At 36.1% G+C, this 14,588-nt stretch overlaps 1 protein-coding gene across 3 annotated transcripts in view; it reads right to left on the reverse strand.

Moving 5' to 3' along the window:
* The window catches only part of PUM2 (pumilio RNA binding family member 2), a 48,901-nt gene that overhangs the window by 9,694 nt on the left and 24,619 nt on the right, over window positions 1–14,588 (reverse strand). For 2 of the 3 annotated variants that reach the window (XM_009280499.1, XM_019472395.1), the window contains exons 10-14: window positions 14,003–14,146; window positions 12,705–12,986; window positions 8,107–8,343; window positions 1,216–1,483; window positions 530–659 (exon numbers count right to left, since the gene is read on the reverse strand). In XM_009280499.1, the coding sequence (XP_009278774.1) occupies window positions 530–659; window positions 1,216–1,483; window positions 8,107–8,343; window positions 12,705–12,986; window positions 14,003–14,146 (1,061 nt within the window). The remainder of the gene's footprint in view (window positions 1–529; window positions 660–1,215; window positions 1,484–8,106; window positions 8,344–12,704; window positions 12,987–14,002; window positions 14,147–14,588) is intronic. The other variant, XM_009280500.1, reaches the window with a different exon arrangement.

Consider the following 14,588-nt stretch of genomic DNA (forward strand, 5'->3'; position numbering starts at 1 on the left):
TTTTTTTTTTACACCCCATAGCTTTTAACAAAACCCAAAGCCGTTTAAAATACTAGTTTTAGTAACAGATGTATCTTATGACATCCCTTCCTCAAAATTCTTCTGCCTCAATACATTTTATGTGAGTTTCTTCGTATACACTACTGGATGAAGGTCACACAGGTATTTATTTACACTCTTCACCAAGATGCAGTAACCAATAAAAAGTATCCTTCAAATCTTTGTTCCCCATCATCTGCTGAAAGTCTCCATAAATTACGCTAAAAGGCTTGCAAAGCCTGAGTGTGCAGCCTGTACATTCAACAATGTTCACCAACGTATGCACTACTTGTGTAAAAAGAAACTCTGCCTGTTACGAAAAAAAGCAGGGGATACAGAACAGAAAACATATGTGCGGTGTTATATGCTTGGGTTCTGTGGTAAAAGTCCAGTAGAATTCTACTATGATGTTAAGAAAAACAGTTAAATTTAATCAGATTTTACAGCATTTCATTCGCATTTCTGTTCATACGCTTAGTGTTATGCTTACCTCAAAGAACTTCTGTATTACATAGTTTCCAAACACATCAGTCATCAATTGATATGCTGCTTGCAGGATCTCATTAAATACCATCTGGCGCTCAGCTGGAGTAGCTCGCTCCAGCTTTTGCTGTATAAATCTAAGTGCAAAAAAAGGTACATTATGTTTTACATAAACAACAGGAAAACCTCTCAAACGCTGTTTCAATGAGACACCTCAAAATTCTAAAGCAAGTATTCAACATTTATAAAACTTATTGAAATGAAAGTACTGCCTTTGCATATAAAAGGATACATTTTAGTAAAATGATACTTAAAAACTTTCATTTGAAAAGGATTAAAGATGAAAAGAATAACAATAACTAAGTACCTGATGATGTATTGCTGAAAAATGGTTTTACATTCCAGATATTTTGTTTTCTTAATCAACACCTTTTTGATACCTAAATACTAGAGTTTACAAGTCTAGTTATGAGGCTATTTCTACACTGAGAACTTCTACAAGCAGCTAAATTTATACTACTTCTATAATGAAATTTCCTAGAGAAGAAAAAGGTCAGTGTAAGAGCATGTGCTCCAATTAATGGCGTGCTTCATATTAAGATGACTAGCAGCTCATTCAAATGTTTGATGTTAATATAACACTATCAAAGCAGTAAAATATTATTAGGTTATTAACTTTACTATAATAATTACCTAGAACCATGCTGGTCTTGGGAAAATTCAACAATATGTCCAACAAGGTCTCTTAGTTGAAGATTAGGGAAACGATTGTTTCTGAAATCTTCCAGCAACCGACTACGTCCAGAAGGCATAATATCAGACCTACTGTAACGAAGGCGTGAAGGAGGGAAGAGCTGACTGGTGGAGCTAAAAAGACTGGAGGTACTTGCCGCACTGCGATACTTTGCTTCGGCTCCAGGTGCTGCAGAAATATAGCGACCACTACCATTTGTCAGTCCTCCTACAAGGAAGCAGTTCTGTCAGTAAAAGCCATAAGAAAAATAAGCAACAGCAAAACATTAAGTACACTAGAACTACGGATACACCCTGGAGCCAGAGAAAACAACAGTGTTGTCTTGTTATTTATATTTACCTCATTATGGTTGGAGGAGTTAGATAGCTTTATCTTCCAATAAATAAAACCATTCTCCTCCTCATTTTTATTTTATGTGAAGGGCACCAGGAAAAGAAATGTCATTAGAAGAATATGACGAAGCAAGTAAAGTGAGCACCCACTCAGACTCACAGAAACTTTAGAACTGGGTGGGCCTTAGCTTAGTGGGCAGATTTCCACTTAACAAGTAATGCTGACTTACACCCTTGTTAGTAGTCTCAAAGTGTAGCCAATTGTTTCAAAATAGACCATGAAATCTGAACTACCCTTCAGTCCCTACTGAGGTACCTTTCCAACTTACAGTGTGAAAGGGCATTTTTGGGGAGGCACGCATGGTGCTTCTTGTCATGCTGTACCTGTTCTGGAGGATATTTGATGACTTCAGCATCCCAGGCTTTCAATCTGGTACCTCTTGTAAGCACTAAGTATGCCAAATTTCAAACCAAGTAACTAAGAATGCTCTACTTAATGCTAAAAAACCCAAAGATATATCAAACTGAAGTTCCTTTTAGAAACATGAAGTCCTTTCCTTGCTGCGAAAACATTCACCACTCTCACTACACTTTGTCTTTCCTTATTTTCTAAGTAGTGAATTGCCTTACTATCTTTAGTCCTACTTCTTTTTGCTAGTGACTCCACCTACAGCTATCATCATCTCACAGCCCTGTGAATTTCTCCTCACATATTGCTCTCTAATCAGTTTATGTCACTCTGAACTCCTCCAGTAGGCCTCTCTTCCCTCCACTTTACAACAAGCAGCAATTATCATAATAAGCACACAAAGCATCTTTCCCAACTACAGTATGATTTTAAAAGGGATACTGCTACTATACTACAAGCAGAAATATCCAAAGACAATTCCCACCTAGAAACCTCAACTCTACTACTAAAAAAACCCCAACCTAAAATTACTGAGTATGAATTGGAAAAGGAAAGCATTTTCAGTTTCCCTACAAATTATCTAGAAAGTGACATAGTAACTGAAAGCCCTCTCAAAGTCAACAGAATAAATATCTACATTTGAATTTAAACCAAATTGCAGTATGTGCTGTTTGAATGGTGCTCTATTACAAAATTAATTTAAAAAAAAAAAGAAAAGAAATCAGCTGACAGTGCCCCAGCCAAGCCTTCTTTTGGTTCCAAGTATTTGTAAGGCCAGGCAACAACAGTGTTACAGTGGGCTGGTAATGTATTAATGGTGAAGTATCTTTTTCAAAAGGTCAAATTGCAATACTAGAATCTGAGATGTTAGTGCTCTGCCAGACATATCATCACATTTATTGCACTGTATAGGATTACGCCCTAAAATAGAAATAATTAGTATTTATTTTACAATTAGTTTTCAAAATTCAGTGGTAAGAATCAGTAAACAATCAGTAAATACTTTATGCCCCACAATACCTTTTAAAAACCACTAGGTTTTCTTTTAAATTAAAGCCTCTTAATTCTTTACAGCCAGAAAGGTACTTTTTTTTAAACTATCATTTTTAGTTTTCATTGACAATCACTATTTCCAGAAAAAAGCTGACAGCGACATGATACTAACAGACAAAAAGAAAAAAGAAACCCAACATTCTGCACGTGAAGCAGTATGCAGAGTGATGCTCTACAGTCATATCTCTTCTAGGGATGGCCTTCTAAAGAACAAAAAGTCATGCACCTGAAATCATGGTATTTCTCATCTACATTATTTAAGTATATGAATGAAACCCTAGCTTCCCCGTAAATGCTGTGTAGTAACACTATTTAATGCCACGAGAGGGCAGCAAAGCCCGTTTAAAAGGAAGTCTTATAGGCCTCTTTCCTATTGTAACCTCTCTATTGCTCCACTGATCACATGCTCAATTCTGTGCCAGAAACTAATAGGGTAGTTTTGATTATATGCTCACAAACTGCATGGCTCTAATTTGCATACACAGTCATGGAATTGCACATGTGAATCAGGAATTGTTTCAGCTTTTCTTTTTTTTAAATGAGCCTTCATATAAGTATAAATTAAATGTGACAGTTTATCCAGCAATTAAAACAGAGATTAAGAAACTTGGTAGCTTTTAACAAATATGCTATATATGTGTAGCACGTATACAATACATTTCACACTCAGGATTATCAAGCCTTTCTTCAGTCTAATTTGGGAACGATCTGTTTTTAAGACTTGTAAGACAACTATGCTGCAACTGTGAGACTCCTGTCTAGCCTGTGAAACTACTTAAGACAATCACATTAAGCAGGTTCATAATACAGGAAGGCTGAAAACATATCCACTGTGCCTAGAAGAACCTGTCATACATCAAAAGCACACAGAAAGCTTAACCTTATAAAACCCCTGGATGCTATTATAATAAAAACCAGTAATTTAATAGGTAATTAGCTTTTCTTCTCATGTAACCTTTTATTACAGCAGCAGTGTTATAGCTCAGTGGCAACTTTGCAGATCTGAAAAATAGTAAAACCCCCCAAATAAAAGCATATTGTCATAAGTACTTATTTTATGCAGATATACTCTTGTATACAATGGACTATTTTCTTAAATATTGTACTCATTACTTTCTCAGTCCAAAACCACCAAAGCATTAGCGCGGACATTAAGGACACCTGGTCTCCTTCCTGAAAACTTTGAGTGTGAACAGTTTAGAAGTGGAAAACTGAAATCTGAATTCTAGTTATCCAAATCCTCCTGGTTAGCCTACCGCATCCCCATGCTTTTCCAGAACTCGGGACACTTGTTTCACAGAATCTGATTCCAAACTAGAAAGGTAACAGCCTAGGTCTTATAAATTATTTGGGGAACATACCCTACTGAATAAAGCACCTAGTCGAAACATTTCTGCAAACACTGAAATTTTAAGAGACTTATCAGGGATCAGTATAGCAACACAATTACAAACCATTGGGGAATAAAGTGTGCAGTTCATTCTTCAGATAATCACTTAGCTATCACTTCTGATCTCGCAAAACAAAGATCTGTGATGCAATGAATAATATTAAGTTGTTTTACAGTTTAATTGGACCTAAATCCCTGTGGCTAGTCCATAGGGAAGAAGAGGCACAGAGGTATAAAGGGGATATACACCACTTAAAACAGAGCCTTACTAAGCTTCAAGGACACAAAGCGTATTAAATTACTAACTCTTTAACATGGATAGCATATTTAATGTAAAGGAGAACATGAAAAAAATATTAAAAACTAGATCTAGGCACATTTCTTTTGATAGCATTAGTCTGTTAGTACTTATTACCAAAGTATTTCTTCAATCGTTTCTAACCAAGACATAAAACGGATTCACTGCACAGTAACTGTTGTTTAAATCAGTCAGCAATATTATTTTCTAGTAAAATACGTACGAATATATAAACACCTTAAACTTGATTTCTACAAAGTATTTGTTCATCTGTAAAAAAGTAGCTTCACCTCATCCTCAGCTAAAAATGTCATCTTCATATGGAAAACAGAATTACACATATATGCATATATATGTATATATATTTTATGAATCAAATAAGCAAGTGCTTATTATGCCTGGTTTACCGAAGCCCTACAGAGTAGGTACACAGCAGAGGCAATGCAAAGTTCCCCATACTGTCTTGCCAAGGGGCCTTTACTCTTACCCAGAATGACCACTTCTGAAGATAAAACAACAAACTAAACTACTAACAAGCTTGGCTTGCAATGCACAGAAAGTAATTACCTCCAAAAGCCCAGATTTTAAAAATCCTACTCTACACCAAACCCTTAAAATGCTGCAGGGTACCATCAGAGTAAGCACTACCAATCTAAAAGGATTTTTTAATAACATAGGAAAAAGTTCCTCTTGCAGTTTTTTTTGTCCCTGGGAGTGAAAGGGTAGTTCAAATTCATGACCTTACTGCTCCAACTGATTACAGTAAAGAAGCAGTTACAGACAACTGACAAATCCCTCCAAATACAGGAAAACTGACACTAGAACGAAGTAATTAGCACATTCCTATTTTAGGATGTTGGATAAGAGTTGGTGAGAAGAGATAAACACAGTAAAGTATCATGAATTTCTTGTAAAAGGGAAACTGGTCTTTTAAGCTACAAATTGCAGCAGTGTCTGACAAAGGGGTTATAAAACCATGCACCCTTTCCCAGTATTGTGCTCTAGTATTTTGGTGGCTGAAGCAGGAGCAACCGAGTTTGATGCCCATTTTAAAACAGGAGTTAAACTTAGCTGAACCTGTTGGTATAAGCAGGCAGGACAACAAGTTTTGAAGGTGGAGGGAGAGCTGCATTTGACAGGCATTATCAGAATACCAATGGAAACTGCATGCAGACATGAACTTAGAATGTTGTTCTACTCTGAAAAGTGACTATGTGATAATCATACCCTTCTTAAAATATATTCCCTGTTTGATTTCAGGTATAACTTCTTATTTGGAGAGAAAGCTTTGCCTTTTTATTTTTTATATGTGAGAACAAAACAAATGCTTCCAAGAGTGGTTGATGAACACACCGGAATAAATTTAACAGGACAGACAATTAACTGCAAAAATAGTCTTTTTTTGCGATGGTGCACCTTGGATGTAACTGTGCAAAGGTATGATACAGGGCAGAGTGCAGGAAATGCTGAAAAAAAAAAAAAACCACCACAACCTGCATTCTTGTGAAAGCAAAAATCCAGAAGACCTCAATTTCCAAATTTCAGATTGATTTGGTAAGGTAGCAAAAAGTTTACCCGTAATCAAGGTCCACTTCATTTGGAAGATGAAAAGGCAGTACACATGGGAGTCAACAAGGTTGTGTCAATTTTCAGAGTACAACTGTACATTCTGGCCTTTACACAGTGATCTAGTACATGATTTTAACAAACTATTATGCTTAGTTCACACTGCCAAACAGTCCAAAATGGATTAAAACCAGTATTTAATGATTTCTGCTGATAGAGGTAATCCTCTATACTAATCGCAGCTTATTTTCTCAGAACTGAAAAAAGTCTTTTAACATTTACCCAATGTGAAACAACATAAAACTTTAAATGTTTTGCATTTTAGATAATGCCTTCCAAAATTTGGTTTAAGTATAGTTTTCAGTAATATGAAAACTATTGTGAGAGTACTTTGAAAAGAAAGAAAGAAAAAGATTTCCATGATAACCCCATTGTCAGATGTTCAGAACTTTCTCAAAAGCCTCCATTTGGGCTGAAACTTTCCATGCTTGGTCTCAGCCCAAAGGTGCACTTTGTAGACCTGAAAAAGGAAAAAAGGTAAGTAAAAAAAATAAAATGTGCTGAAACATCCCCTTGCCCAGTTTTACTTCGGGTATTCAGCACTTAACTGTGAAGGGGATACTGAACTGTAAATGTAATATATTTAAATTACTTTTAACCTTGTTATACAAATCACTCACACATTTCTCACTTAAAGTGTATTTTGGTAGGCACTTTTAATTTTTTCCCCATTTTATTTGCACTAACAGAAATACAGGGGATTAGGTTGCCTATTACATGCACAAAACTGTGCACTGAATAGTTACTGGAGCAACAGGCAACTCAATCTTCAAATTACACCCAGTTTCATGGTATGATTTTAGCGTGCAAATTAAACGATCACAAATATTTGCAGTGAAAAAAGGGCAAGTTTATCAAGTAAGCTCAGGTTAGAGGAATTATCTTCTAAATACACTGTAGGCTGTGGTGGGGTTTCTTTAGATTTTTAAATTTTATTTTAATTTTTTTTAAAAAAGGTTGAGCTACCATGTCATCTAAATAGCTCAAAAATTTTCTAAAAGGTTACTATCATTGTTCCTTAAAAAAATACATCTGGTAACAATGTCATCTACTCAAAAATTTTCTGAAAGGTTACTATCATTGTTCCTTAAAAAAATACATCTGGTAACAGAGAGCCACCACTGACAAAGCCTTTGCTACTTCTTTCACAAATGCATTTTCTTTTTTTCCACCAGCCTGGTGATAAACTATTGTCTTCCTGGCAAAGCATCTGGGCCATAAGATAGTAAGCTCACTGATTCAAAAATCACCTTTCAATACATTTTACATTGAGAGCTTTGCTCACTTTTCTACTTTATCATGACAAGGGGCAGTAGTGAAATTCACTTCACTGTTAAACACAATATCATCTTAAAATGTCCTTAAAGTGGTAATACACTGAAGTAGAAACAAAAATAGTGCACCTTTGCTTGTCATACTGTAGAAACATAATACAAAGAGGACAAATAAGTCTTACTGGGCTCTCTCTATTGGGCTTCTGCAAGGGAAGAAAAATCAGTTGTTGGCCCGATACTGCAAAAAGCTGAGTGCCCTCCACTGTCAAATCAATGAGCATTTGAGCGTGCTCTTCACCTTTCAGGAATGGCCCCTCTTCATTACAAAACTGTTTAACAGCAAAGGTAATGTGACATCTCTTATGCAACATATATTTTACACATAGAAATACATACACACATACAAACAAAAAGTGTTTTTTTGGTTTTTTGTTTTTGTTTTTTTTACCTAAATGCAAACTGGATGAGGATCCATGTGATGAAAGTGATGGCGGTGGCGTAAGTGAATGTCCTGGCGTTTGGCTTGGCAGAGGCATGCCTATTGGACTTGGAGAGGAGGAAAATCCCAGACTATTGTAAAATGGCTGCCCTATGGGTGCTAGGCTGCTACTAGATCTTTTGTACAAGTCAGAGCTAGTAGATAGAGAATCTCTCCTTGTGGCACTACTACTTGCAGAACTGCCAACTGAAGAAGAAATAAAAAGACCCTAATTACACAGTGTCAACTGAATAAAACCTATCCCCAACTACAGCTGGGCAATAACAGATGCGATCACAATAATTACAGCAATCGTTACGACAAAGACAATTACTGTGATAACCACACATGCTTTTAAGTAAATCTAAGTGGGTATAAACATACCACTGATAAGTAATTTCAACAATGCCCATGTCTTTCAACATTTCATTCTAGACTTCTCACAGTAATATTGCAGTACTCTGTTTTAACTGCCTGGCTTCAGGCTTTGGGACAAATATGGAATTTATGAGATCAGATTACACTGTCACTTTACAGAATAAATGATTCTAAAAATATTTCCACTAAACTCTGATAAAATTTTTTCCACCATAAATTATTAGTCAGACAGCGATACTTGATTTCAGGAAAAAGGCTAGAGACAATTGGTTGCTGTTGTTTAAGGGTTCAGAAAATAATCTATGTTGCTGTTCAGCTGTTTCTGAACTTCCTCTTGTTTGTGAGCCCCTCACCTGCAGGAAAAAAAATGACTACTTAAAATTCCCTACGAGAATCATGGTTCTCAAAGAAGTGTTTTGAAAAGATATTAGAAAGGAGGAATAGGCTAAGAAGAAGATGAGAAGCAGAGCAGAGATAGGAAAATTAAGATGAGAAACTAAAAATGTAATTTTACTGCTACCAGTATTTGTGAAAGTCAAATTAGACTAGAAGCTTTGGATAACAGTGTATTAGTGAAGGACGGTTATCCTGCACAGCATCATTCAGCAGGGCGATGAACAGTCTAGGATAAATTAGGAGAACAATAAAAAGTTTTTAGAAATGTTAAATTCTAGTATCTGTTGCATACTAGTGAAATATTAAACTAGAGTGCGTATTTTAAACACTGGAACATTATTATACTCATGAACAAAACCATGATTATGGATATTTTGATAACAAAGGTGCTTCTTAAGCTGAATTTGGAAAATTGATTTCTACTTCAACTGAAAAAGGAAAAGGTCAGAATTTATACTTCCATAATCTTTACCCTTGTCAGGTACTTTCCTACTAAAGCTGGCAGCATGGCGCAATATAAAGGTCGCCTGATACTTCCGATTTTAAGACACTAATTTGTTTTCTCCTAACATTAGCAACTTGGCTAATACTTTTCATGGCAGGTACCTGCTCGGACCAAATTTTTCAAAGAAGTTCTGCCCAAACACCACTGCCATTTCAGAAAAACAGGCAAGGAAAGATGCTTTATCCTTAGCAAAATAATCCAGCTACCTATTATTTGAGAAGTTAATGCCTCAGACCAATGTGCTGGCAACAGGAGACCTTTATTTTCATGCTCTCTTTGCTTGAGCTAAAAATCTTAGCAAAATCACAGTTCATACAAGTTCAGCACAGATCTGCTACAGACTCATAGCTGAAAACTTAAACTCCTGTCCATATACGGCACATATGAGATGGCTGATAAAGGTTTTCCCTGCAATTGAACTTCTAGGCTTCTGTGTGCCATGCCAAAGATGGACTCTGAAACTGCTGTCCAAGATTCCACCTTGTGTTCGGAAGGCCCATCAAGCAGCGTGGAAAGGAAGTTTTCTACTTCAGATGCAGAGAAGACAAAAGCCACACACAAGAAGTAGACCAGGGAAAAAGAAAAAAAAAAAGGAAAAAAAAGAAACCAGAACCAGGAGGAGAAAAGGTCAGACAAAGGAGCCAACAAGGAGACTGCAAGAAAACTGGAAGCACTTTCAAAACCAGTGGGACTGAGGATGAAAAGAAAGCAGATCTGAAGAAAAGTTAGGCTGTAGAAGGTGTATGTAACTGTGGGGCAAAGAGACTGGAATAGTAAGCTGATGATGGGAACATCACACAGTACAAGCAGAAACAGAAACATATTTGGGAGGGGGAGGCGGGAGATAAATGTTGCTTGGAAACTGGGAAGGAAGACATACTACAGGAGAAGCCAGAAGGAAAAGATACTGGACTAACTAGGCAAGAAAATTGAGAATAAGAAATCAGAAGAGCAAATTAAGGCAACAGTTGAAAGAAGTCTCAAGATTTGAGACTAGCTCTATAGGTTCTGGCTCAGCTGGTGAACCATATGAATGTTAATACAATGCTACGTGATGGATTGTTATTTTTCCAACTATGAAAAAAGCTAAGCAAACTTTAGTTTTCTATCAGGGTTTCTTACTCAGCTAAATTACTGCAGCTTAACAAGTTACCATGAACCAGCTGAGCTGCATTTTCACACACACACAAGCAAAGCTCACAAAAACCAGAAGATAATTTGAATTAGCTTACCCCTCTTCACCACTGTCTAGGCTAATGCAATTACTTTACCCTTGTTACAAGCCAGAAGTAGGCATCTGGGAAGCTGCCAGAGTTGATCTAACTCTTAGTTACCTGTTAAGCTGCAGTAACTTACTGTGTACCTAAACCTTTAAAATGGAGCATGAATAACTTTATAATACAAGAGCAGAGACTGTAAAGTACATACAGCCATTTATATGGTATGCTTGCCTCTTCCTGTTTCTTTACTTCATTGTTCAGTCATTCAGCTAGAACATGCTCATCTTTGCATTTTTTGCAGAGCTATTTTTTTCCCCTGCAACAACTGAAAACATAAGGGCAAGATCTGTATTGCCATCTGTCAGTCTTCATGGCTATATTTTAACTGAAATTCAACCTTTACAACACACTGAGGGGAGTTACAAAGAAGCTGAAACTTAGGCAAATAAAAAATTAAACTTGTTTTTAATTTGCCTCAATGTGCATTAAGACCATTTGTGTAAATACTCATCTGTGTAATTCAATTCATATATACATACAGCTCAGGAACTTTTAAAAAAGTGATCAGGAAGCATTTTTTAAGTGGCTATTATGGCAAGTACAATTTATACTTGGCAGACGGGCACTTTCAATACACTTTTATTCCAATAATACTACTAAAAATATTTCAGGTTTAGACAGCACCTTTCATCAGCACTTCTCAAACTGCAAAACCATAGGCTTCCTGCTTCCCTGTGGAAACTACCATGCTAATTAAATCACCTAGGATACTGCTGCAAAATTTCAGCATAAGCTGTCTATGCTGAAGGCTTTGGACAAAGCTCTGGAACTGACCTTTGCTACAAGAAAAAGGCTTAATCTGTGCCAGAAAACTATGCTGATTCTTCTTAAGTAGATACACAACTAAAATTTGTATTCTGTGGAGGTCCTTGTGATAATGCTGATTAAAGACTTTTATGACTTAAAACTATTCTATCTAGAGACTTAAAATGGGTGCACTGCATTAAATATGCAGATATACTTATGATCACTATCTATTAAAGAAACAAAACTGTACCTACAGCGAAACACAGCTGCTAAGAATTCACTGAAATCCTACAAGTAGCTCAGGACAAATTATATTACAAAATACAGCACTTGGATAGCCCAATTACTTTGTAAATAAGATTTACCTGCTGTGGTATTATGGAAAATTAAGAAACTCTACATGACTGAGTATAAAATCAGGCATTAGAGAGGATCAGCGTAAAACTTGATTCTGGATTTCCTAGCATTAGTTTTGTTAAAGTAAATAAATTTTCAGATTATTTTATGAAAACACTGAGAAAAATCTCTGGGAAAAAACCTACCTTGCATGTTTAAAAACTGTAATAAGAAATTTGTGCTATAGAGCAGAAACATGATGGCAACATTGTTTGGTTTGTGTTTTTTTTTTTAAACTACAGACAGGTTGATAATATTCAGGAGCATCTGTTGAAATAATTTAAGGCCCCAAACTTGCACAGAACTATTTATGCTTAACTGTATCTAAGATTAAACCTACTGAAGTTAACAAGGGCTATTCTTGGGTATTAAGTCTTTCTGTTTTATAAATCCTATTAAAAATGTTATGGAAACAAACACTTCAATATTAGATCAAATTTAGAAAGTCATATGCTATTTTTTAAAAATTAGGAATTTTCCTGACATGAAAATCACAACAAAAGAATTCATATCTCAAAAGTCATCAATTGTTACTTTAAACACAGAGTGAAGACTTCCTTGAAAATAAAAGCAGCTTACTAAAACCAGTAACAAACTTCTGGGGCAGAGTACAGTGCTCAATATGGAAAAGTATTTTGGAGATATCTATGACTACAGGATATTCTTCAAAATTGCATCTTGTATACAGAGCCCAAGTGGATTTGAAAAAACCCTTTTTCCTCCCCTATAATTTGTTTTAAACTTGAATAACCTATTTTTGCATTCTTTTTAGAAATGTATGTGTATATAATATGTCTGGATACAGATACATTTTTTTGCTTAACACAAAAGTCTCACAGAATTTCCTCACTATATTAATAACCTACCTGATGAGCCAAATCCACCAAGTGCAGAGCCGATAGCTGCTCCTAAAGAGCTGCTACTTCCAAAGCCAAGAGATGTGCTTCCTGGTTGGCCAGGACCATGTGAAAAAAGGGAACTGCTCTGGGAGTTATTGGTCAAAGAGTTACTGCCATAAAATGAATTGGATTGTAGGCTACTATTTGTTTGCTGTTGCTGTTGTTGTGGCTGGGCACCAAGGGGCCGAAATAGACCGTTCGTGGCTCCCGCGAGATTGTTTGCTGTTCCTCCAGCTGAAGCAGCTGCAGCTGTAAAACACATGTTTTCAATCATAATTACTCTCTCAAACATTTCGGACTGAAAATGGACTATTCAGATCTAAATCGTATTTTCTTGAAGCCCTCTTAAACAAGCAGAAATTCACATATTAAAGGACTAAAAGAGACTTTATAGTATTACACAATCTTAATTACTCGAGGAAAAAAAAATGAAGACAGCATATGTTGTAGGCTAATCAAGGCTGTTAGAATTGTTAATGTAATTGAGGGAATTTTCAGTGTAAACATATAAGACATTACTGTTTACTGAACTGTACTTTTATATCCAAAGTCACAATAGCAGAGTTGCAGCTAAGAGTCATTCAAAGACATCTTCAGCTACTAATGTCGAAAGCGAGTTCTGCATAGAGATTAATGTAATTAATCTGGTGTTAGTATTTTGGATTTTAATTTAACAAATGCAATAAATACAACGGTTCAGTAAAGTAGTACCAGACCCTATCACTGATAAAAAAAGAAAACTGGAGACTTTTGATATAACTAATTCTCCTCTTCTGCTGTCCATTCTGTATTTTTTTCCTTGCCACACTTTTCAGGAGAAAATACTTTCAGGAGAAAAGCACAGCAAGGCCCCAGAGCACTCCATCTTCTGCCAGGCCGAAGCAATGAAATGATGCTTCCTAGAGGACACCATTTAGGGGATTGATGAGAAGTGCATGTTATATGCATGGGGAGAGGAAAGGGGGAAATGTTCGTATCTGTCAAGCAACAACATTTGTAGAAACATGCCTGTATATGTATGGGGAGAGGACTGTAAATTTGAATTTAAAAAAGGCAAACTACATCTCTGAGAAACAGCAGTGTCTCTCAGAGAAAGGGAGGCGACAGAATAAGAAAGGGAGTATGTATGGCATATTCTTCACAACTAGAAAACTTCACAGATGCATACAGAACACATCAACAACATCAAATACTAATCAACCAACATTACTGTTAAGATTCAATACAAAAGTGGAAGAAACCTCCATGCAGGATCAAATACTTACCTGCTTGTGCTGCTGCAGAACTGATTATAACAGGAGTTGAGGCCACCAATCTGACTGGTGCTCCAAGGCCAGTTCTCGCTCCAGGGCCTACTACTAAGGCACCAGTCTGATCGTAATAGGCAGTGGGAGCTAGTACTTGATAGCCTACACAACATAGAATACAAGAATTAGTAGTACAGATAGTCCCATATAGTCAGCATTTCTTCCCTCCTTGAAATATTCTGACAACGAACTACAAGGGGGAAAACAGCATTTCAGCCATATTGCCTTAGAACGTCAACTGGACATCAGAAGAAAAAACAGCGAACATTGTAAAACAGTGTGACAAAATCTTATTTAGGAATGCTCTACATAATTTTTAAAACTAGAGTAACAACTAAATTTAGTAGTCTAAAGTTGAATTTTATTTTCAAGGTTAAACAAAGGAAGTTTGTAACACCATAGTTGAAAAGGTACAGGAACAACACAACTGGCCATATTATCGAATCAACTTCTTTCAGCAATTTAAAAAATTCATATTTCTCTTGTATTCCTTTTTATATGGAAAAGGTATTGAAATCTGTTAAATTAAAGGGCTAAACTAAAT

This window comes from Aptenodytes forsteri, unplaced genomic scaffold (assembly GCF_000699145.1).
Source record: "Aptenodytes forsteri isolate BGI_AS27 unplaced genomic scaffold, ASM69914v1 Scaffold67, whole genome shotgun sequence".
NCBI lineage: Eukaryota > Metazoa > Chordata > Aves > Sphenisciformes > Spheniscidae > Aptenodytes > Aptenodytes forsteri.